Source organism: Agelaius tricolor, unplaced genomic scaffold, assembly GCF_023055355.1.
Source record: "Agelaius tricolor isolate 1412-34295 unplaced genomic scaffold, bAgeTri1.0.p SCAF_13, whole genome shotgun sequence".
Lineage (NCBI taxonomy): Eukaryota > Metazoa > Chordata > Aves > Passeriformes > Icteridae > Agelaius > Agelaius tricolor.
The window spans coordinates 17,406,924-17,429,748 of record NW_027269273.1 but is presented as its reverse complement, the minus strand read 5'-3'; the positions used below and the strand labels follow the sequence as shown (position 1 = coordinate 17,429,748).

Here is a 22,825-nt window from a genome sequence, read left to right as displayed (position 1 = left end):
AAGATTGTCCACAGGCAGTGACAGCTAACTTTCAGCAACTTCTTCAGTGTCAGAAGTACAAAATATCACCCAGATGTTCTGTGTTTGCTGCAAACTGGAGGCTTCCAGCAGTGGTAGTGTATACTTAGAAACATAGGCTACAATCTGATAAGAAAAAGGGCAAATCCAAGTTAAATAAGACTTGAGCTAGGACTCTTCTTAATCACAGGCAGTGCTAACAAAAATGAGGACATTTCTAAGCCCTATCACCAGTTCAGCAGGCTGGGAATTAGCAGCCTTCTGGCAGAGATAACAACATCCAGGGCTTTTTTCTCCCCAGAGAAGATGCTTGACAAAAGCAAGAAGAAAGTATAATTTGGCCTCACTAGAGCAGGCATAAGAAAGGACAAAGAGCCACAGAGGTGGCTGAGGTATTGAGGGCTAAGAGAAGGAACCAAAACACAATTTTTGAAATGTTTCAGGCAGCCATAGAGATTGGGCATGGCTTCAATACATGGCTAACAGCCAATGGCACAGGATGAAAGGGGGCACTTCTCAGCCTGCTGGGTCCCAGCTCTAACCCAACTAGTTCCCACTCCCACTCCAAACAGGCCCTGACTTCTACAGCAGTGACGTGAGCTTTGACTGCACTGTGAACATCTCACAGCGCTTGTTTGATAGAGATACAGTTACAAGATAAACACTCATTAGACAAAAAGCATGACTTAAATCCCCTTACAGATTTTTCTTTAAATCACTTTTTTGTCTCCAGACTTCCTTAGGCAGCTGGCTAGTCTTCCCAGACTGACAGATGGGAGTCATCCCACTTCATGGCATTTGAATGCTATTTATGGCATCAAGCAGAGCACAGAATCCCTCAGAGCGGCTTGGATCCAAAAGCCCTCATGAATTACAAGCCATTTGAAATCAGCAGGGTAGCTCAAGATGTTCAGGTGTGGAGTGACAAGGCTGCTCTCCCACAGCTTTCTGGCCAATATGTATGGATGTTAGCCATTAAACTTTCCCACACACCAAAGGGAAAATGACCCTGGAGTAATTAGCTAATCTCCCTTTGTTGTAATCTCAATCAAACCACATAACAGGACTTGTGAAAATAGTCCTTCCCATGGCAAAAATGTGGATTTGAGCAAAAAAAAATTACTTTAACCCGTATATCAAACCATGGGGAACAGTTATATCAGCACTAAATACACATGGTAGCCCACCATTCAGAGGCCATGAGTGGGAGAGGGTTACAGATGTGCACATAAATACTCGGTTTCATGGAAGACTGAGGCAGAAGATTTAGGCTAAGGGGGGTTATATTCTTAGGTCAAATAGACTCCACATTGAAATCATGTCACAAGATGTGTGGAGGAAACATTTAAGCATTAATCAAGAATTAAGGAAAGTAATTTACAGTTTGGTTGGGTTTTTTAAACTCTGGTTTCCTAAGAAAGTAAAGTGTCTCAATTACATACCCAACATGCACACGGGCATATTGAATCTTTGAATGTGTCAGCCAAGGCAAATTGAGTTTGACAGTGATGGAGGCCTCAAGGAACCTTATCCTCCTGCAAGTGTTGAGACAGAAAGAACAGGGCAGCTACATGGAGAAGAGAGACTGACATCACATTAGTGCCTTGACTCCAAGAACTGCAACACACACTCTGGCACAGAATCCACATAGGAGCTTTTGTCCTGCTTTTTGACACCAGGTAGGTTTTCTGCTGTGTAGTTACACCAAGATCATAAGTTAAGCTTTCAAAAGTGTTGGGGCATCTCCAGGAGCTCTCAGATGTATAGAGGTCACTGACTATAGGGGAGTTTAACAGTTAAACAGAGAAATTGGTGCAGAACCTGGTGTCTGAAGATTAGAAAAATCCCATGTGGAGAACATCACAGAAAGTGAATAACTCAAGAGTATACAGACAAGTATTACAAGAGCAGTAGCATTATAAAGTGCACTTGGATAATCCAAATTCTCCAGCAGTTCCTGTTACACCATGCTGTTCTTTTTGCTCAAGCTGTGGAAGGAATTTGCAAAGAACAAGTGCCTTCATGATCCCAAGATCAAAAGATAATGTGTTCTCACTGTCAAATATATTTATCTAGGGATTTTCCAGAACTGCCAACCTAGGGCCTGTGCTGTGCAGCAGTTTTGTTAAAGCCCCAGCTCCTGGAATCATATTTATGTGACAGTCTCTCACTTACTACTGGAAAAAAAGTCAGATAAGTGACACTCCCAAAAACCCGTCACCAGCAGGCAAGTGGAAAACATTAGTGCAAAAACCCAGCTACGCTGTGCATATGGGTGGGGACAGCACCCAGTTTGTGCATTTGAGATGCCTAGGGTTTGCAGCATCTTTAAGGCTGTGGCAATCCCAGGACCAACACAAGGAAAAGGGGGCAAGTAGCATTAAACAGCATTCCTGGCTGGAGCACAGACTGCAAGAGCAATAAGCAATGGTCTGTTGCAGAGGAAGAACTGGCAGTCACCTAAAAGGACGATCTTATCCAGTCAGGACATGACCTGCTCTTTCTTTGAGAGTAGTACAGAGGAGTGTGATTAATGTTAGATCCCTTCAGAGACACCTTCTGTTGGCACCTGCAGGCAGAACTGGAAGCACTTGCCTCACTCTCCTGGCCAGCTGTGGCACTACCTCAGTGCCCTTACACCACCCTGTCAGCAGCAAGCAGGGATACCAGCAGTGGTCATTTTGGTCTGAAGCTGGGGTATGGAAGCTCCCAAGCTACCAGATAGGATATTCAAGAGCATTATTTTACCACTATAAACTGATACCATGGTAGTGAAATTGCTTTGTCTGCACAGACATCAGCCTTGCTCCTCTCCTTCCTTTGCAGGGGTTATGTTTCCAGAGGGCCCAGCAGAGTGACTAGACCAAGCTAAACTAGATTAGCAACTGCATAGACTTCTCTACCGGCTGCTTCTGAACTCTCACTTCACTTTGAAATTGAAGCAATTCCTTCAACAGCCTCCTCCCTATCTAAAGCTAGCCCCCATAAGAACAAGCTCAAAATGGCTTTGGAGCACAACCCCATGTGCTCCTGCTGCAAATGTCCCCATCTCACAGAAAAAAAGCTATTTTTTAATCCCAAGGACAAACAACATTTGTAGCTTCAGGTCAGACATGCACATCTTCTGCCAAATGAGTTTTCTGGGTGCTGGCTGATAGTGGCAGCAGCCCTCTCTGGGGCAGATGGGACACAGCTGTGCACTGCAGGCACTGCAACACAGCCATTCCAGCTGGGTCCTAAGGGGGTCCCACTGCCACCACCACAGCCCGCAGGCAGGGAGCTGCCAGCAAAGGTGCCAGGCTGTGAGGATGGGGAAAACATCCCTGTGCCAGGGCAGGAAGCAGATCAGCATTTCCTACTGCACCAGCTGCAGGCTGCGTCATGGGGAATTATCAGGGAAAACAATGGCCCCTTCCTCCCTCTCATATGAGGCCATCCTCAGTGACATTGACGTGCAGGCTGTAAAATCCCCACAGCTACATCAGCTGTCACTGCTGTGCCTGCAGCCAGCCAGCAGCTTGTAGCATGAGAGTCTGCTTCCTCCTCACCAACACTTCCACCACTGGACCCGTGTACACCATTGGGAATGGGGGCAGGCAGCTTCAGGGAAATTCCCAGCTGTCAGTGAAGCAGACAGACAGCCAGCCCAGGATGAGCCACCTCTATCAGCTGAGCTGGGACCCATCCAGTGGCACAAAGCCATCTGGACACCTTCATGGCCTCGTGCCCTCGAGCAGGTCGGGAGCAGACTGGGCTGAGGGTGGGCTCTTGGGTCCCTTCCACCCTGCAGTGACGTGGCCAAGGCCATCCTGTGCAGGGCCTGTATGGACGTCACCACCAGAAACAGGAAAAATCTGCAGGCTTTTTGTACTCACTGAATAAACTAAACCAAGATGAGCGGGGTCAAGCAGCCTCTCCCCGTTAAGTGGGGTTTTCCTCTCCCCACAGCATGGTTGAAGGCATTCAGCTGGGCTAGACCCTCACAGGTGCTGGGCTGGGCCCTCACAGGTGCTGGGCTGGGCCCTCACAGGTGCTGGACTAGGCCCTCACAGGTGCTGGGCTAGGCCCTCACAGGTGCTGGCTAATGCCTGCTGCCACCCACCTACAGCACCCTGCCTCCCCTGCCTGCCCTCTCCCCTTCCCAGGCCACCTCTCTGCAGTCTGGAGGAAAGAGAGGTCAAACATGGAGCAAAGGCCTGCTTGAAGCCAAAAACTACTTTCAGGTGTGCAGTAGTGATTTGAAGACTGGCCAGCTCTTGGAGTCAGGGGATTCCCTCTCACCTCACGTCACAAACTAAAGAAAAAAATTAAAAAAAAAAAAAAAAAAAATCAGTACTCAGACACTGCAGTTGCAGGGAAAAGCAAAAGCCTTCACAGGCACCTGGAGCAGCCAAGTGAACCAGCAAAACTTGCTGCCTCACAGGGCCTCAGAAACGTGGGGTGTTTTTGCATCCCAAGTCAGAGCCCAGAAGCTCAGGGCAGGCAATGCTGGATTGCACACCTCGAGAGCCACGCCAAAAGGAAACAAGATGAAACATTTCTCAGCGCAAATGTTTACTCAGCTCTAAGAAAACGGGCCCTTGACCAAACCTCAGAGTGTGAGAGCACTCTGGTCCCGTGGGCAGCAAAGGAGAGCAGAGACCAGCAGGCAAACCCCCAGCTTCATCCTCGCCCTTGCAAAGCCACCCAGGGAGCAAAGGCCATAGTCGTGACCAGCGGGCGTGTCTGGGGGCAGGCTGCTTGTGCCAAACACACAGCAACAGCTCAGGAGAGGACATCTTCATGGCAAACTCTACCCCATGCTGTGTTTCATCAGCTGTGATCACAAGTATTAAGAAGTGCCTTTACTTTCACCTCTCCCTCTATTATTGTTTGGGGTTTTTCAGCTATGGAAGGATTTTTTGCAATGCTTTGAAATCTGATTAAAAATTAGGAAGGGTTTGGGGTTTTGTTATTGTAGGGGGGTAAAACAATAAGACTAGCTTCCCACATCCTCTCCCTCCACATCCCTGACACATTCCACACCCATGCAGTAATGCCTTTTAACCAAAACCAGCAGGTCGCAATATGCCAGCACAGTTCCCAGTCCCAGTATTGTTACTTTATATACCTCTTGCCTCATGCATTGCCCACACATGCACAGCCTTATCAAAGGCCAGGCCAGCCACACACCCAGTTTCTATAGCCCCCGCCTGCTTCGTATCCAAGGAAATAAAATACACAAGATGGAAACAATGACATCACTCTGTAAGAATAAGGATGAACACAGGACAGACACTTTTAAGAAGCTTTGGGAAGACAGAAGTGGCTGTCTATTTCCATCATCCTAAAAATACCCCGATTCACCCTCAGAACTCCTCCAGCTGCTAGGTTATTTCTGAAGGTTATTTCTATTAAATAAAAGTCCTTATGTTTGAAAACCCTTACTTTTTGTGATTAAGAAGAACTGAACTATTCATCTCAAACCAAGAGTTTTTACTGGCATTCTCAAGGTCTGATGTTAATACTTGTGCCTTATTGCAAAGGGGATATGTAGTCTGCAGGGAGCGGGACAAGTTTTTGAAGGCAGTCTGGATATTGACTGTCCTTGAAGCTGGACTCTCTCAGATCTTTCTCTATATTAGCTCACTCAGCAAAAACAGAGACCTGGACCCCACTGGCATCTGTGTCTTACAAAAAAACCCAAAACAAAATAAAAATACCCAAACAAACAAAAAACCAAAACAGACCCCAGGTCTGACAAGACTTAGCACAGTTAGAGGATATAGAATTTTATTGTTTATTTTACCAAGAGGCAATTCAGCCCCTTGGGTACAGTTGGGCCCCATGGGCCCTCTGTGGCCCACGATCACCAGAGGGCATGGCTGACTTGAAGTTCTGCTGGTCTCTGGTCAGTATCATAAGCATTAAAATTACCTTAGCCATCATGTAACTTGTTCTCTCTTGCTGTGACCACTTTTCTCAAGAGACATTAAGCAGAAGGGAGAGACAGACATGTTATTTTAGTCTTTCCCACTGTTGTGAGGAAAAGACCTTGATGGGAAAATGCCACTGAGCTATCAGCCTAAGGATCTGGGTTAGAAGTGCAAGTGAACTAACTGAGTAAATATGCTAAGAAGACTGTCATTTCCTTCCTCCAGTGTTGCCATGGGCACCAAAACAAAGCTAGGTCAGCTGCTGAGCCATCAACACCGACAAGCTGCTGCCCCTTTCGATGAAATGCAATTTTGTCATCACTCTTGCCTCCGTTTAAATTAATTTAGAGGGATAAGGATAATGGCAATGAAATAATAATAAGACTGTAGCTCTTTCATGGGCAAAGATCAGCTTAGACAATGAAGTCAGTCTTTGGACTCAGGACTTCAGGGAATGCATGGGAAGTTGCAGAATGGCTTTTTATTTTCCAAAGGCAAATAAAAGTATCTTGAATGTACATTCCAAGTAAGGGAAAACATTTCCACAGGCATGATGCAGCATGTCACCAAATATTAGCCTCCAAAAGGATTACAGCAGTAAACAAATAGTCCATTTGAAATGGGGTAAAAAATGTGTAAGCAGGGATCTTAAAACACGTAGCTAGTCATAGACAAGCTCTTAAGCACTGGATCCTGAGACAAACTGAAAATTAGGTTATTTTGCAAGATTTTTTGCAAAGATTTAGCAGCTACATCAGTAAAATATGAAGACAAAAAGAAGGTGGAAAAGCATGAAAAACTTTTAAGATACCAAAGGTAGGAGAGACAATATCTAACAAACTAATTCTAAGACAGATGGTAATATATCTGAATAAATCGATCTCTACAGCAAGGGTTTTAAAGGCTTTTTTTTTTTTTTTTGAGCCTGAAGTAAGGCTACTCACAGGTATGATTTTTTGTCTGTGTTCAAAGGGCTATGTGCAAAGCCAATGAGAACCATTGTCAGAGGACCCTGGACCAGGATTTAAACAAACCACTCAGCACTCAGCACATCCTATTTTCTTTGGTAAGTGAATTAATAAGTGCTCTGCACTAGACTGTTGCCAAGAAAAGCAAAGATACTGTTTTCACTGGCCAGCAAGTTAAAAAAACCTGAACAGCTCAGTTTTGCCTTCGAAGATTCAGCTCTACTCACAGCTTCAACCAGTCGTGCTGGAAAAATGAAATCAGCATCTTTGTGGTAAAATTCATAGCAGTGTGCCATGTTGGCATACATACACATAGCATTTTCTGCACTCTGCTACTGCTGATTTGCAGCAGGCCTGGCGAAAACCCCTGATGATGCTGCAAAGACACAGCCCCAGAGCGACTTGGCCAACACTTGCCACATGCTCTGGCAGGAATCAGCATGCTCTTCTGAATTCATGCTCCAAGCAGAAACACCTCACTACAAAACTTACTTGCTGTAGTCAGCTACTGAAAAAGCAAATGGGAAAAAACTCCCAAACAATCCACCAAACAACAAACCCCACAACCTTACAACTTGATGATATTCCTGACACTTTGGCATAGCAGATTAGGTTGTTCAGGCACTGTTATGCCTTAAGAGCAAACAGGAGCTTGTGGTTTGGAGACATGATGCATCTCCCCTCACACTGCTGAGTTCCTGTCTCAGTATGCAGCAAGTGAAGCCCCATAAAGTTAAGCCCAGTGCTCTGAACAGCAGCAAACACCACTCACATACACAACTGCAAATTATTTAATCTGCTTTAATTTAAAGGAAGGGAATAAGAAAATACAAGACTTCTGTGAGTTTAAATGTTCCTTTCACACCAGGAAATAACTCTTCTAGCATCAGCCATCAAAGGGGTCAAGGCTAATTTTCAAGCAACCATTGATTCTTAGTACAAGATTAAGACAATGGTTACTGCTCAGAGATAAGCTCTGTAACACGAATTTCTCCACTCAGCTGTGCATCAAATTCTCCTGCTCAAGTCAGTTACAGGTTATTACCAATAAATTCAGTTGTACTATATTTATAAACTAGCAGTATCAGGATATCTATCCAGTGGCCAGAGCCAGAACCAGATCAAAGACTTAGGAGGGAATGTCTTCCACCACCAGCATTACTGCTAAATCCTGACCATCTATCCAGATTGGACTGTGGTGGAGCAGTGAGTCACAGGGGAGTTCAGCAGCAGGTTTCTTGCTGCAGTTAACTAAAATTAGTGAGCTACTTTAAAATCCCACCGAGGGCATGTGTTGTGCTGTACGTTGTGCATTTAGCTGAATTCTTGCTAATGGCTGCATTGGGAAATTGGTCTCTAGGATTGAGTCTCCTGCTGAAATAATGTCACCTCTCTGCATCACTGTAGCAAAGCCTCAGTGCAGACTCTGCCCCACTCCTTTGGCAAGAGATAGCCTCCAAGTCCCAAGGTTGAAGCAGAGCCTTTCCAAAACCTGGGCAGCAGAAGGCACAGACCAGACCTCAGCTCAACAGCGTCACAGACAGGTGTCACTACATGGCTCCAGCTCAAACTAAGTCAAAATGGCTCAGTTTCACACTGTGCCTTGGCAGAGTTATGAAATACCTGGAGAATGCCGCACCAATTTCTTGGGCCAAGCAACACAGAGAAGCCTGATGTGAAAGAGAACATGGACAGATCCCAGGCCAAGGTCTGGGCAGGGTGTTGCTGCACATGTGCTGCTTTAGTCTCAGGTCCTTTCCAACCAAAACAGCCATGTTAGTGCTTAATGAATTGCAGAGTCAAACTAGTTTTATAATCTACTTATTTTGCTAGAAAGACTCACATGGGATGTGTGCTCCGGCCAGAATCCACTGGGGCCATGTCACTGCCCCAGTGAAAATCCAGAGGAATGCCACTGACTTTAGTGTAGTTATTTTGGATTTTTTGCAGTGCAATCCTCTAAATCTAGCCCAGGCAGTGCCCTTGCACAGGTTGCTGTTATTACTACATTTACTTGACAGAGGCAGCAGGCCAATGAAGCAAAGCTGTCAACAGGTTACAAAACAAACTTCCTAAACAGAGGCTGCATGATCTGCCACACAGATAAAAATGTAAGATGCTGGTGTATTTCTCTTCCACCTTCTCCACAGCTAGAATGCTAAGAGCTTACTGAGTAAGAGAAAAAAATCCAAACCAAACCAAGAGAAAACACTGAGTCAATAATATTCCTCACCTCTCAAGTCTTTTCTATCTATGACAACCAACTGGCTTAGTACAGTAGCAATGATTTACTGAGCCACACCTCTACAGTGCCTTCTGTGCCTTGTGGTAGGTGGGAGCACGCAGATGGCAGGAGACACCTCTGACCCAAGCAGGTTACCTCAGGCATGGCACCCAATTAGCTCTCCACAGCAACTGGCTTCTCACCATGAGGGAGGGAGTCCAACTCTCAAGGGCCACACGATCTCTGATAGTATGGGGCATGATGCTACCCCCAACATGATTTACAGAGTGACATATGCTCAGCTCCTAGGAGGATCAGGCCCAGAACTTCTCTCGCAGGAGTGAGAGGGAACAAGAGCAGTTATTCCAGGACTTACCTGTGGCTCAGAGGCCAGATTCATCTTATAAGGATGTGTCTTTCCCTCCTCGCTTACAAGTGGTGACCAGACTTTTGCCTCCGTTCTGCAACACACAAATTTTGAATCATTAATCTGTTTTCATCAGTGAAAAGCGTAATCGTTATTAAAAGACTCAAAGTTCATCAATTTCTCAAACATTTCCACAGTCTCATATATAGCACAACCCACATCAGGAGGAATCCAGACAGCCTCATTTAAGTACACAATGTAGGTGGCTTAGATAAGTGAGGTCCTTGGAGCAAGACAAGATCTCAGTAGTGACTGTCCTGGCTTACTCTCTGTGACTCCACAGGCAACGCATCAGGCATGGGCTTCCACCCAGGCTGTCAAGCTCGGGGCTACCCAAAAGCAGAAGCTGGAGATATCCCACAGATGCCTTAATTAAGTGGGACAAATCAGATTGCTATGTGCTTCAGCTTTTATGGGTAGCCAGGAAGAGGAATGATTCTTGTCTGTATTTACTATATAAAGAACATTTTGTTCTTGAGGTTGGACTGCCTTGGAGATAAGCTAGAAATATTTTCTCATTTGGGTCTCCCAAATTTTCTTCTTATTTATAGTGTTATCCATGTTGAACAAACAGAAGCCTTGTGGAATGATGAAAAAAAAAATAAAACTCCTCGCCTGCAATGGGACTAAGAACTGAGAGGACCTCATGTGACAGAGAAAGTCTACATAACCTTTACTGGTCTGTGGTTTGACCCAATTACTCACAGTAGTCAGAAACACAAGTCAAGATCTACAACTAAAACCAACTGCTTTTACCATCATCATTGTGGAATTCTGCTATGTCCCAAAGAACGACAAACAAGTGGTGAGGAAGAAGTAGAGTGCTTGGATTTGCTCGAAATATGTTGTGGGAAGCATTTCTCAGAAGTAAAGACAGTAGTTACCATCTCAGATAGAATAAACAGTGCCACTTTTCCCAAACATTGGAATAGTAGGGATGAGTGACTGCAGTATGGTTGAATGAAAACTGCTGTTCAATGCTAAACATTGCATCATGCAGCAACCAGATGACTGATAAACTCTCAGGATGAGGTCTGAAAACCATGCTCTGTCCTGTTGACAGGAGCCCTTTCTGGAATCTGGAACTGGAAGTAGATGTACTTCCTAGGTATTTGTGGGTCAAGGACTAGCTATAATTTAAGTACTTAGTTAGCAAAACAGGAATGCTTCCATTGCAAATTAACTGGATAAATGTAAAGAGATTTTTCAGTTAAAGAAGGGAGGAAGAGACTAGAAAAAGAAAAGGCTGACAAGGATGGAGAAACACAGTATAGAGCTACCCACAATATATTCAGCCTGGTGTGCACCATTCCTCTAAAATCCCTCCATAGTCACAACGTTTTTTAAACAGCCCAAACTTAGCTGAGATGCACATATACATCCCAGACATTTGCTGCATAAATAGCATTTCAATATTTGCACCTAGAGGGCAGCTCAGTGGGAGGAGATGTGAGGCAGCATTCTCAGCCAGGAAAGAAGAATAGTTTTATGGATCTGCCATTCCCTTTATTGCACAGTGGACTTTACACAGAAGAAACCTGAATGAAGGCTGCTGTGCTGTACCTCCTTTCACAGGAAAAGTACAAACACACAGGTCACACCTGATATCCTTTATAGGTATTCAGGAACAGCAAACCTTTGACTCTTGGTTATTGCATCCTGCAAGCCCAGCTGATACCTGACAACCCAAGCCACTCAAATGCTGCTGTCTGGCAAGCTGGGGCACACACAGACAAGTATGACTAACAGCTGCATGGTATCAGATCCACACCAATCTGATCATCATCTTGTCACAACAGCTGCTGTTACTGGATGTCCAACATGTCTCAGGTGAATACAAAACAACAATTCTCTCCTTGCTTCTGGACACCTGTGCTTTAAGGTGCCTGAGGAACCAGCAATTTCACCCAGATTATGGCTATCAAGCCTCACAAAGTCCCACCCATTTCCAGGATAGCTGTATTTTCCACACCTGAAGACTGTTTGCATATAGGGAAGCAGCCTGATGACCAATACAAAGCCTTATTCCTTGGAAGTGTTTGGAGATCATGTGTGACCAAGTTTCATCTCCTCTGGAAAAACAGGGGACACAGCAAAATGTATGGAAATGAGACACCCAGCCAGCCAGACTATAAGCAAAAGGACATTGGCTGGAGATGAAGGAGCAGCTCAGAGAGCCTTAAACACTTCTGCTGATTTCTAGCATGAGGCATCCCTGTGCCAGTTCTTGCAGCAGTGATCCAAGAACTTTTGAGGCAGCATTTTCTTTCATAGCAGTTTATTATAAGCTTTCAGAAGTATGAGAAGGCTTTATTCACACTGAAAAATTTAACCCTAGAGCAGGCCAGTGTATGAATATGGAACAGAAACTTCCCCCCAGGCACTTGTTTTCATCCCGCTGGCCCTCAATGCATTTTGAGGTGCTGATGACACAGCACACTGGTCTCCAGAAGAGAGGAGGCAATTATGGCCAACTACTGCAGCCCATGGGCAGTTTGACCAAATTTTTCTTCTTTATTTATAAGCAAGGCAAATAGCTCAAGTTTGTTCCCCAGACTGCTGCCATACTGCTCTGTCACTGGATGTAAATGGAAGCAGCAAGGTCAGTCCAAGCTTTACTTTCAATCCGGTCTAGAAGTTATCCAAATAGAAATGTTAACTAGGCCATGCATCTGTCCCTCTGAGGCAGGGAAGATAAAGCTGCCCTTTGTATTCACAACAGCTGCAGAAGAGCCCCATAGTCACTCTCAGCAGCCCATTTATGGCCCCAGTGAAGCAGAAAAAGGACACAGCTTTGCTCTTCCTGGCTTTACCCAGCAGATCTTTCAAGGCACATGCCCCATCCCACCTGTGGAGCCCACAGTCTGTGGGTCTTAGGTAGAACCACACTGGTCCCAGCTCTTGGGAAGGGTTTCCTGGCTCTGCTTCTTGTGTCAATGCCTGTAATTCTACTGAAGCAGAGCAGGAGGAAGAAAAACACCACCTAAAAGTTCACCTTATGTCCCACTACTGGCCCAGGGTTTACTTTCTGCAGTGTTGGGAAGTGTGGGCACCAGGCAGACAGCAGGGCAGATTAGACTCACTGTGTTTGTATCTTATCCATATGGTTCCATATCTTAGCTATATGAGGGAGGGAGCAGGTGTCAGAGTAGACAGCTAAACCCAGCCTTGGTAACAGTACCTTCAGTTCACACCAGGCTGCTGCTGGTAGTGGCTTTCTGGAGATCTTTCTGTCCAACAGCCTGCTGGGGAATCCCACCCTGTCTGGTGAAAGCCAGGGTCTTTGTCATCCTTATCAGATCTCAGAAACTCCTGATAAACTGATGAATATTTATTTTATGATATGGTTTCTAATGCATATTCTTTCAAATAAGACTCCATCAGAGAGCAACACTCAAAACAATGAAGGAAACAAAAACATGACACAAACAAGCCTGAGAATGTGGGTCAGGAAAACTAACTGCAGGCACATCTATATACAAATTCTGTCATTTTTGCAGTTCACATTTCCCTGTTGCTTCCTTACTACAGGAGAGAGAGTAACTTAGACAGGGCCAGGGAATGAGCCATGTATCTTCTGTTTCATCCAGGCAGAAACCAAAACCCAAGATTAGAAAGAAATTTCTCTGATGCTACCTTGGGTGCATAGGTACTGGTAGGAAAAAGAAGGAAGGAAACCACATGCAAGTCAAGGCAGGAATATGGAGAGGTATTTATGAAAAAACAATTTTCAAGCAGCTTGTCTTGAACATGATGTAATATAAACATTACAAGAGCCTGGGTTTTGCTATCAGTGCTTTGCATGCAAAGTTGGGCCATAGCTTCAAGTCAGAGCTGGAAAATGAGGGTCTAATTCTTTGTGCCAGGAACTGTGTAATTTCCATAAAGAAGAAGGGCACATCTACATTCATTCACATCTCATTTCAAACACTGGGATGGACACAACTAAGATACCAAGTAGCAAATAAACTCCAAAAGACTGAAAGTTTCTTGTGCAGCACAAAGTTCTTTGGCTGAAAAATGAGGAAAGACCTAAAAAATTTATCTTTCACAATCCTCTCACCAGAGTTTTCGACAGGCATTTTAATAAAGTTTAGAAACTAACTACAAGAGCTGTCAGGCTACCAGGAAGGTACCTTTTAATCAGCCTTTTAGCTGCAACAGCTGTCAAATACAGGCCCTTGGCTTTAAACATAAGTAGTCACATATAACAAACATCCATTAATGGACATATTCAGTTTGGCAAGCAAAACTGTACTCAAGCTGCATACAGCCTCCTGCCAATTCAAACAGCAATGACAGTCACAACTTCCTGGAGACAGGAGGCCCCAAAAGCATGTCTCCATGCCCTCTTGCATTTCAGGAGTCTCTTTATACAACTACTAAAACCAAAAAGGCAACTCCAGTTAAACTTCTGTGGCTTCTTCTGTGTATCTGGAGCAGGTTCATGACAGCTACAAAGGCTAAGACACTGCCTGCTCAGACTTACACTCTTCTAACTAGCCAGCTGCAGAGTTAACTCTTACTGCCTCACTAGAGAGGCTGTAAAATCACAACAAATACCAATCTTGATATGCCAAAATTACTTTGAACGTATCTGTTGTTAGTAAAAGCTGCTGGCATGCACCCACAAGGGCTGGAAGCCCCACACTGGCCATGGAGAGGTTGGGAGTGGCCACAGAGGGCCAGGCAACCTGCGTGGCCTTATATAGCTGCACACTGAGCAGCTGGCTTTTCCCAGGGCCAAAGGAATTATTAGTAAGATGACAGAACTGGAAAACTCTTCTTGGCAGGGAAGCAGAAAAGCAAACCTAAATGAGTCAACAGATTCCACCAACTTCCTAGAACAGAAATCCAAGCCTATTGTGGCTTTGTGCAACTATTCCCCACAGCTCAAACCTGGGAACACATGCAGCGAGCAAGAGCGCAAGCATACCTACCCCACAAAATGAAAGGACACGACACACGCGCTCTCTTCTTCTTCATGAACATCTACACATGATCCTTTCTGACAATCCATTTAACAGCTCCTGGGAGCAGACCTGACTTCCCTGATCTTAGCACTTTTCAAAGAACAAATACATAGCTTCACTCCTTGGCAGCACTTCCAACAAATTAAAAGACTATTTTGCAAACAAAAAAGGTGCATTGATGTATTATAAGCTGGCAGCAGAGTAGCAGAAAAGCAGCTTGAAATTTGAGGAAAATGACAGTAGGAGCAGAACAGGATACTACATATTTGCAACCTTTTTTAAAAATATTCTCCTCTACCACTCTCAAACTGCCTCCAGACATAAAGGGAAGGACAGACTCACTACAGGAACACCTTTTTTGTTGAAAAACCCCCTTATATAAATATACACTTTACCTCTGAGTTCCTCAGGGCTGCACAGTTCCACCACCCATCTGGTGACTATAGCCAGAGGCAAAGAGCCATTTGTTATAGAAATAATTTTTACCTGTGCTGCAATGAACATTTGTCTGCTTTTGTACATCTGCAGCCACAACAGAGCTGTGTGTCAAATTCATTATGAGCACTTCCACTGACATGGGTGATGCCTGGATCATTTGACTATCCTGTGAATTTTGTGGTAGGAGTATCTGTTTCTCCTGCATCTTCTTTGCTTTGAATGCTCTTTTTCAGGGAAAGCATCTTACTCAAAATACACTAAATTTCCAAAGTTGATAGCTGTCTCCAATTTGTTGGACACATCTTGCTGCTTACCCCCATTAATGGAGAGCAATGCCGGGAGAGGCTTAGCTCAACCTTAACACATCAGTGCAGTGGTGTTCACACCCTAATTTGAAAAAATGAAATCACCAGGGAAGAGAAGCATAGCTCTTCTAAAATATTCAAACTTCATTTTTCCTATGGAGAGACTCAAAAATCTCCCTGTGAATTCCTCAGTTCAGCAACCAGGTAGGCTTGAGTTGACTGAAGCACTCTCTTGAGCTTGATTTTACACTGCTGAAGACAATAATGGAACCTTTACTTTGGTTTCTTGGTAACTACATTTCTTTTCAAACAAAAAGCAAAATAAATGAACAAACAGGTTCAAAAAAGAGCAGGAGCTGCTAGACACAGTGAGTTCAGTAGGAATTTGTTATATTTGGCAACACTGCTGAATATCCACTTTCGAGGCAGAAGACAGACCTTTCCAGAAGACAGCTCTGTTCCTAAGTTGAACAGCAAAGCACCAGGCAGTGCCACTTAGGAAAGAGTACTCAAAGAAAGCAATTTGTGGCTGGGTTTTAAATCCTAGGAAATTATGAGATTTGCCCCTTTGGGTGAAAAAGCAGACCAGGTATGTTTTCTTCAGCTAGCTAGAAAGTTGATACATTTTTAATGGTGACTTGTGTTAGACAAGATTTCCTGCCCACAATCTGATCTGAAATATTTTTGGACTGTTACCATTGCTAAGAAAAATAGCGAAACAGGAAACATTGGAATGCTGTTGATATACACAATCAAGCATACAGTGCAAACAGCATTTCCTTTACCAGAAGCATTTAAGTCCTTTCAATTCTCTATATTTACACTTCTCTTAAATAATCATTAGTAAGCCAAACATGAAGACATCTTAACTGCTTGGCTATCGTTAAAAGAGAAGAGAGCTGCCTATTTGAAGAACACACATGTACACATGTATAAAGATTGTTTTGGTTCACAGAAGAGCAGATGAAAAAGACAAGCATGAAACACTCTCCTAGCTTGCAGCTACTTGAAGCTTAAAGGCTTTCTGCAGCAGAGATACCTCCATTGTATATATCATCCTTTAAAGATTTGGCTTGCACTAATTCACCCACTATGGTCTTCAAACCACATGCACTCATCACATGTACAGCACAGTCACAAATGAAGTCTCCACTGTCACAACAGTGCTGATCCTTTGGTGAAACTGAAACACCTGCTGTGAGCTCAGACCTGTGTCTGAAACCCACCTGGCACAACCTTGTTGCCACACTGAATGCAGGTCAGAGAATATTTAGCATGGGTAATCATTTAGATAAGTAATCATTCAAAATTCATTAGCTAGTAATTTAAAAATCACTAAGGTCTTATGCTTTCACAAGACATCTCTCCAATGGTGAGTAGAAAAGGAGGACAGGGAAGACTTCTCACTCCAGAAAACCTAGCACAGCTGGGCCCATCCTCACACCAGCTGGGTATTGCTCCAACCCAGAGGTGCTGCTCTGTCAGAGCAAGGATCTGTGCCAGCACAGCTCCTTGGTACAACTGATTCAGCTAATGAGCTACAACTGCACAGAGTGGAGACCAGACCCAAGGGTTGCTGGTGTTGCAGTGCAAATTATATACATTCCTTTTCATACTCAGCCAACTATTTACAGAGCTACTTTGACAGAGAAAAAACTTTCTGCTCTGACCTGACTGTATTGTGAGCCTTCCTCACCAACCGTATGGTCAAGCCTTTGTGACAGAGCTGTGCCCACCAAAGCTCAGGAAGCCCGAGCCACAGCACTTGGCCAGGTGGCACTCATTTTCCCCAAGAGCCTCCCAGCCTCTCCATCCCCATGGCAATGCCCTTCCCTTCTTTACAGAGGAGGGATCACCACCACACCACAGTCTGCTTTCCTCACCCACTTCCCCTACCTTAAGCTGTGCAGGAAGATGAAGTATGGCTCCAGGTCTTTTAAAATGATTTCTCTGTCACCTCTCTAGGCATCCTCTAAAGGCCTTTCATTTTAAGGCCTTAGATTGTAAAGTAAAGAAGTGCTCCTGCCTCAGAAATAAAGACTACATAGCACTTCTGACCACTGAGTGCAGCTGCATTTAGACCAACACAATTATGGAGGCCTAGAAGGAGACACTGGACATCAGGGATAAAATATTCTCAACAGAGTACAACCAGGAAAGACAACATGATGTACGCAGATTTTCCATAGAGCAATGGGTAGTAATATCAAACTCTAAAGTGTAAGAAGTCAGATCACTGCTTTCACATTCTTGCAGTTTTGACACTCTTCCTGGCCTTCTGTCAGCAGAACTCAGTAATCAGTACAGCAGCAGAAGCATCTAACACACACTCATGCTACCTCATTGAAAGAGGGTCTTGAAACAGTCGAGTTGTGTAAACTGAAAGCCCCTGTGCAATTTTACACAGCTGCAGATCCAGCTAGAAATCTCTCCCATGGCAGCTTCCAAGCCAAGGCCAATGAAATGTGCATAGGGTAGCTATAAACTTAACGACTTTGTAATTAACATTAGCAAACACATTTTACAGACTCAATGATCTGTAAGAGTGAACTTGCCTGCAGGCTGAAAGAGCCCTTGCCTCCCTTCCTCTTTCCCAGCCAGAACCACATGGCACTGGTTTGCCAAGTCAAGCAGCTGGATTTTGGAGAGGAAAAGGAACACTCATTTGCAGGAAGATTACATGCTGCTAAGTTCAAGGCCAGTATAAAAACTCTGGGGTTAACAGGCTGCTGCAGTGTTCACTACCCATTCACACTGCCTGCACTGTGCTCCATTCTTCCCTCTGTGAATTCCCTTAATCAACCATCAGGCATTTTTTTTAGCCAAGACCCATCGCATCCTCCTGAACTGGGAAATGCCTGCTGAACTCCTGGCATTGTCCAAGCCACGGTAAAGACTTGTGTTTATCACAGAAAAGCCCTGAACAACTGGACCACTGTGTCATTGAAGGCATGCTTTTGCACTCCTTTTGAAAGCACTTCCCCTGCATCTGCCCTGAAACTGATGGATGATCCCTCTTAGGGAAGGCAGGCACAGGAAAGACTTGCTCCAGAGCAAGTAGAAATGCCATACTGCATCTACCGCCTGGCTTTGAAAAGCTCGGGTACCTGCAGCTGCAATTCACACAAAAAGGAAGGATAAATCCCTAGCACCCTCAAAAAAAGCAGGCTCCAGTTCTTTTAAGTAGCAGCAGTTCAATGCAAAGCAGAGCCTTGCCTTCCCACTCCATCTCCACTCCGTACAAAGATGGCCTAAGAACAAAGCCTGGCTGGGGAAAGGAATGAAGCTGTCCATTGCTCTGCAGTTCAAGATGGTGGGAAGGCTGAAGGCAGACTGTGCTCTACACTAGTGGCAGAACTTGTGGCTCAGCTGTCACCTGCCTTTAGTTTTTCAGGACGTGGAGAGTTTGATTCCTAAAAGGAACTTTGCTGCACCCTGGGTCATCACTGTTTAAGGCTGACAGTGCTGTTTGATCAAGAGGCTTCAAAATGTACAACATTTCTGAGTCTGTACTTGGCAGAAACCAGGCAATTAATTGCCTGGAACAACATATAAGCATATATTTTAACTGCTAAAGGAGTGCAATAGGAAGGAAGGCCATCTCTGGTTGCACCTCCTCTGCTATGAGTGAAGTTTTCATGAGACTATCTTTGGTTTCTTGCTGCCAGGAGCCACAGAGTAAGTTGACAGACCCTGCCATAAATTATCAGCCAATTCCTCACTTGGAAAGTTGTTTTCATAAGGTCAAAGTGCAACAAATGCAAACAGCATTAGGATTAAAGGATGAAATGCAGTTCCCTTTTGCTAGCCAGCACCTGCCAGACAAAGCACTAAGAGGTCAAGTTAAACCAGTGGGAGGCCTACTGCCACACCAAAACACGGCTACTGCCCACCCTGCAATCCTCCCTCTCTCCAGCCCCAGCCTGCCCAGCCACGTACCTGCTGACTGTCAGGGTCAGTTCATCTGTGCAGCCCTTGATTTTGTTTTGTGCCTCAAGGTGTGTCATGTTATCTGTGTTCACTCCATCAATGGCTATGATCTGGTCTCCTATACACAAGTTGGCTATTGCAGCTTTGCTGCCTGGAGTCACCTAAGAGAAAGCAAAAAGAGTGAATGGACTTTCCAGGGAGGAGATTTCCATAGCAACATTTGAAAAGGAGTTGGAGAAGTTGTGGTTTTTCTCACTGGTACCTGGAAGCAAAGAAGGTAGAATTAATGAAAGTAAATTCTAAGAAGAAATTTATCTAGGTCTTTCAGATAAAGGATTTTGTTTCGGCACCCACAGATAGAAATCTGGAGAGAGAACAACAGGTAAATAACAGAAATCATATTTTCACTCAAGACAATTCTCATGCTAGAGAGCAAGATCATAAAGAAAGCAATGATGCTCTTTCCTGGACAGAGAAGTGCTCTCTGAAACAGAAGGTGCTGAGGACAGACAGAAGTCCAAGTCTCTAAGAACAGAGGCGACAGGAAAGAGTATCGGAGTCATTGCAATACCAATGCCAATCATAAACACCTTTGCCTGCATTACAATTTCATTTGTTTTCTTCATTGAAGGAAAGGTTTGGCCTCAAGATTTTGGATTGCTTCTTTAGTTGTAATAATATGTTTTTTCCCAGAAACAGGTGCAACACACATTTACTAACTTCAGCAAGATCAATCCCAAAGCAGTGTGTGATCTATGCAGACTGGAAGGGGGAAAGGCATCAGAAACTTCATCCTTATTATGGGGATACGATCCCAATATTACCGGGTGGAACGTGCCTGGGCTCATCTGGCCCTTGCTGCTCGACCAGAGGCAGCAACTGAGGTGCCTTTCACCTCAGAGACACCCCTGGCTGGCTGGATGCTGCAGCTGGCACTTGGAACAAGTCCAGGCAAGCAGGAACTCAGTTTTAGCTTGGTGGAAAGGCTTTAGGCGACGGTGAAGAGGAAAAGGAGACGGATTCTGCCAGAGGGTTTAATCCAGAGCTTTATTCCAGGGTCACGGATCTCTGAATCTCGTAACAGCTCCAACAGAATCCCGACCGCACGGTCCCAGGGTCCTGTTAAGCCCCGGGGACAGGGGGAGGGAAGGGGCAGGTGTGCCACCAACCAGGTAGGAGGGGGGAAGGCTCAGGAGAGAAGTGGCACCTGGGTAGCCCAATGAGCCCAGGGCTGAGAAGCACCCTTTGAACTGTTGTCAATCAGACGATGCCCTTGCTGGATTGCCAAGACTGACGGACAGCTCTCAGCAGGAGGCAAGGGGAGGGGAAGGGAGAAGGTATTGGCACACCTGGGAAAGGACTGGGATAGCTAAAACAGGATATTGCATCACACTGCAACACTTAAATCACAAGCTGCCAACAGTGTCTGAAGAAGTAGAAGCACCAACCCCCCTGCCTGACCACAGCTCACCTTGATACCTGTTGCCATATTGATCTCCCCTTCCTCTCCATCTGGTCCCATACAGAAGGCACTATGCAGCAATACCATCAGTATGACATTCCTCATGAAAAAGGTCCCAGCTAAAGCTTGGAATTTTCAAACAAATCAACTAAATGGCTTCTTCATTTTACTCTACTTCTTTTAAAGAGGTGTCCTCTTAACAACTGAAACCTCTTTGGGCCAAAATTATTGCTTGAGCAGAAGGTGAATAACATCATGTTTGTGGCTTTGCAAACACTACCTAAGATTTTGCGCAGTTTTAATGAGTTTGTGAAAGGTGTGTAATGATTTCTATGGGCTTTCATCCATTATTTAACAGGAAGAGGAAATGAGAAGGGTGGACTGCTCCCAGACATGAGTACAGATTAAAACATGCCTTGCAGCTGAGACATACCTCATTTGTGAGTCCATTACAACTGGTATTCATTCTATACATTCATGCTAGGTTTCAGCATGCTGGAAAGCAGCTGAGCAAACCCAGCAGAGCTTTCAGACATAAATACCATTCACAAGATTTAGAAATCTCTCCTAACTAGGGTTTGGTTGGCAAATCATTGCCCTCAGGGAAGCATTCCCCTTCTAGAGGTGTCACACATTAGCAGCAATCACTGTTTTCCCTGGGTCAAATCTGAAGCTGTTCAGCATATCTCCTCACAACTGTAGTGGCCTGTTTTCCCCAACCAGAAGAAAAATCACAAGCTGCTTTTCTTTTTTCACCTCTCTCTACTAGGAAAGTGTTTAATGGAAAAAGAAAGGACATAAAAGTGGCTCACAGATGTCCAAGCTGACCAAGGTGCTCAACATTAATCTAAAGAGCTTCAGATGGGTCAACCAATAGTGAATGACTACCTGCACACCACTTTGAATGCTGCAAGCAGTCTCTGAACTGACAGGGGAAGTGCTGATGAACATACCAGACAAAGTAGCAAATGGATACAGAAAATCTGATTTACTTGTGAAGATCACCACCTGCCAAGCTGCAGCCCTCGGCTGACAGGTGACCTTTAGAGGCCATTGAGTGCAATCTGCAGCCACTCCACTGGATTCACTGCCTTGAGAGTGCCTCCTGTAAACCTCGTGACAGGGTGCTGTGGTTCAACCCCAGCCAGCAGCCAAGCCCCACTCAGCTGCTCACTCACTCCCCCACCTGCAGGACTAGGGAGAGAACTGGGAGAGTAGAAGTGAAAACTTCTGGGCTAAGATAAAAACAATTTAATAGGGAAAGCAAAAGCCACACACACGCGCGAAGCAAAGCAAGGAATGAATTCACTCCTTCCCACGGGCACGCAGGTGTTCTGCCATCCCCAGGAGAACAGGGCTCCATCATGCATAATGGTTACTTGGGAAGACAAACAACATCACTCCAAACATCTCCTGCTCTTTATATCCTGGTCATGATGTCATGTGGTCTGGAATATCCCTTTGGGCAGTTGGAGTCAGTGGTCCTGGCTGTGTCTCCTCTCAGCCTCCCCTGATCCCCAGACTCCTCACTGCTGCATGGCAGTGCAAAAAGCAGAAAAGGCTTTGGCTCTGTGAGAGCCCTGCTCAGCAATAACAAAAACATCTCTGTATTATCAACCCTGGGCTCAGCACAAATCCAAACCACAGCCCCTTACCAGCCACTGTGAACAATTCTACCCCAGCCAAAACCTGCACATAGGGACAGTATGAAGCTCTGAAGAAATCGTGAGCACTGACAGCTGCCTACAGTCCCACCAGATCTGGGAGCTGTCATTATAAAATCCATAAGACATGTCCCTAAGGATATCATTGAAGAAAAAGGAGCCTGCAGGAAACACAGTGTGGGTCCTCTCCTGATCTCTGGACCTTAACTGAGTGACTTGGTTTCTTGGGGCCTTTATTTCCTCTGCTACCAAAGGAGGGAGAGAGGCACATTACTCACCCCTGTAAGGAACACCAAGCTCAGTACACTGCTACCATGATTCACTGTCAATCAGATAAGCTGCCAAAGGGTCAAGAACAACAGTGGATTAATGCCAGCACTGGAACACTGCTGGAGACTGAGCCATACAGCTTGCTGTATTTCAAGACTGATAATTATACAATATGTGATAGGCTGGTAGAAGCAGTCATGTATCACCAGGAACAGCTAAGCCACAGCAGCC

At 44.9% G+C, this 22,825-nt stretch overlaps 1 protein-coding gene across 4 annotated transcripts in view; it reads right to left on the bottom strand.

Annotated features, from left to right (window-relative positions):
• The window catches only part of PDLIM1 (PDZ and LIM domain 1), a 44,784-nt gene that overhangs the window by 12,529 nt on the left and 9,430 nt on the right, over positions 1 to 22,825 (bottom strand). For all 4 annotated transcript variants that reach the window (XM_071438974.1, XM_071438973.1, XM_071438977.1 and 1 more), the window contains exons 2-3: positions 19,208 to 19,359; positions 9,502 to 9,586 (exon numbers count right to left, since the gene is read on the bottom strand). In XM_071438974.1, coding sequence (XP_071295075.1) covers positions 9,502 to 9,586; positions 19,208 to 19,275 — 153 coding nt within the window. In that variant the 5' untranslated portion in view covers positions 19,276 to 19,359. The remainder of the gene's footprint in view (positions 1 to 9,501; positions 9,587 to 19,207; positions 19,360 to 22,825) is intronic.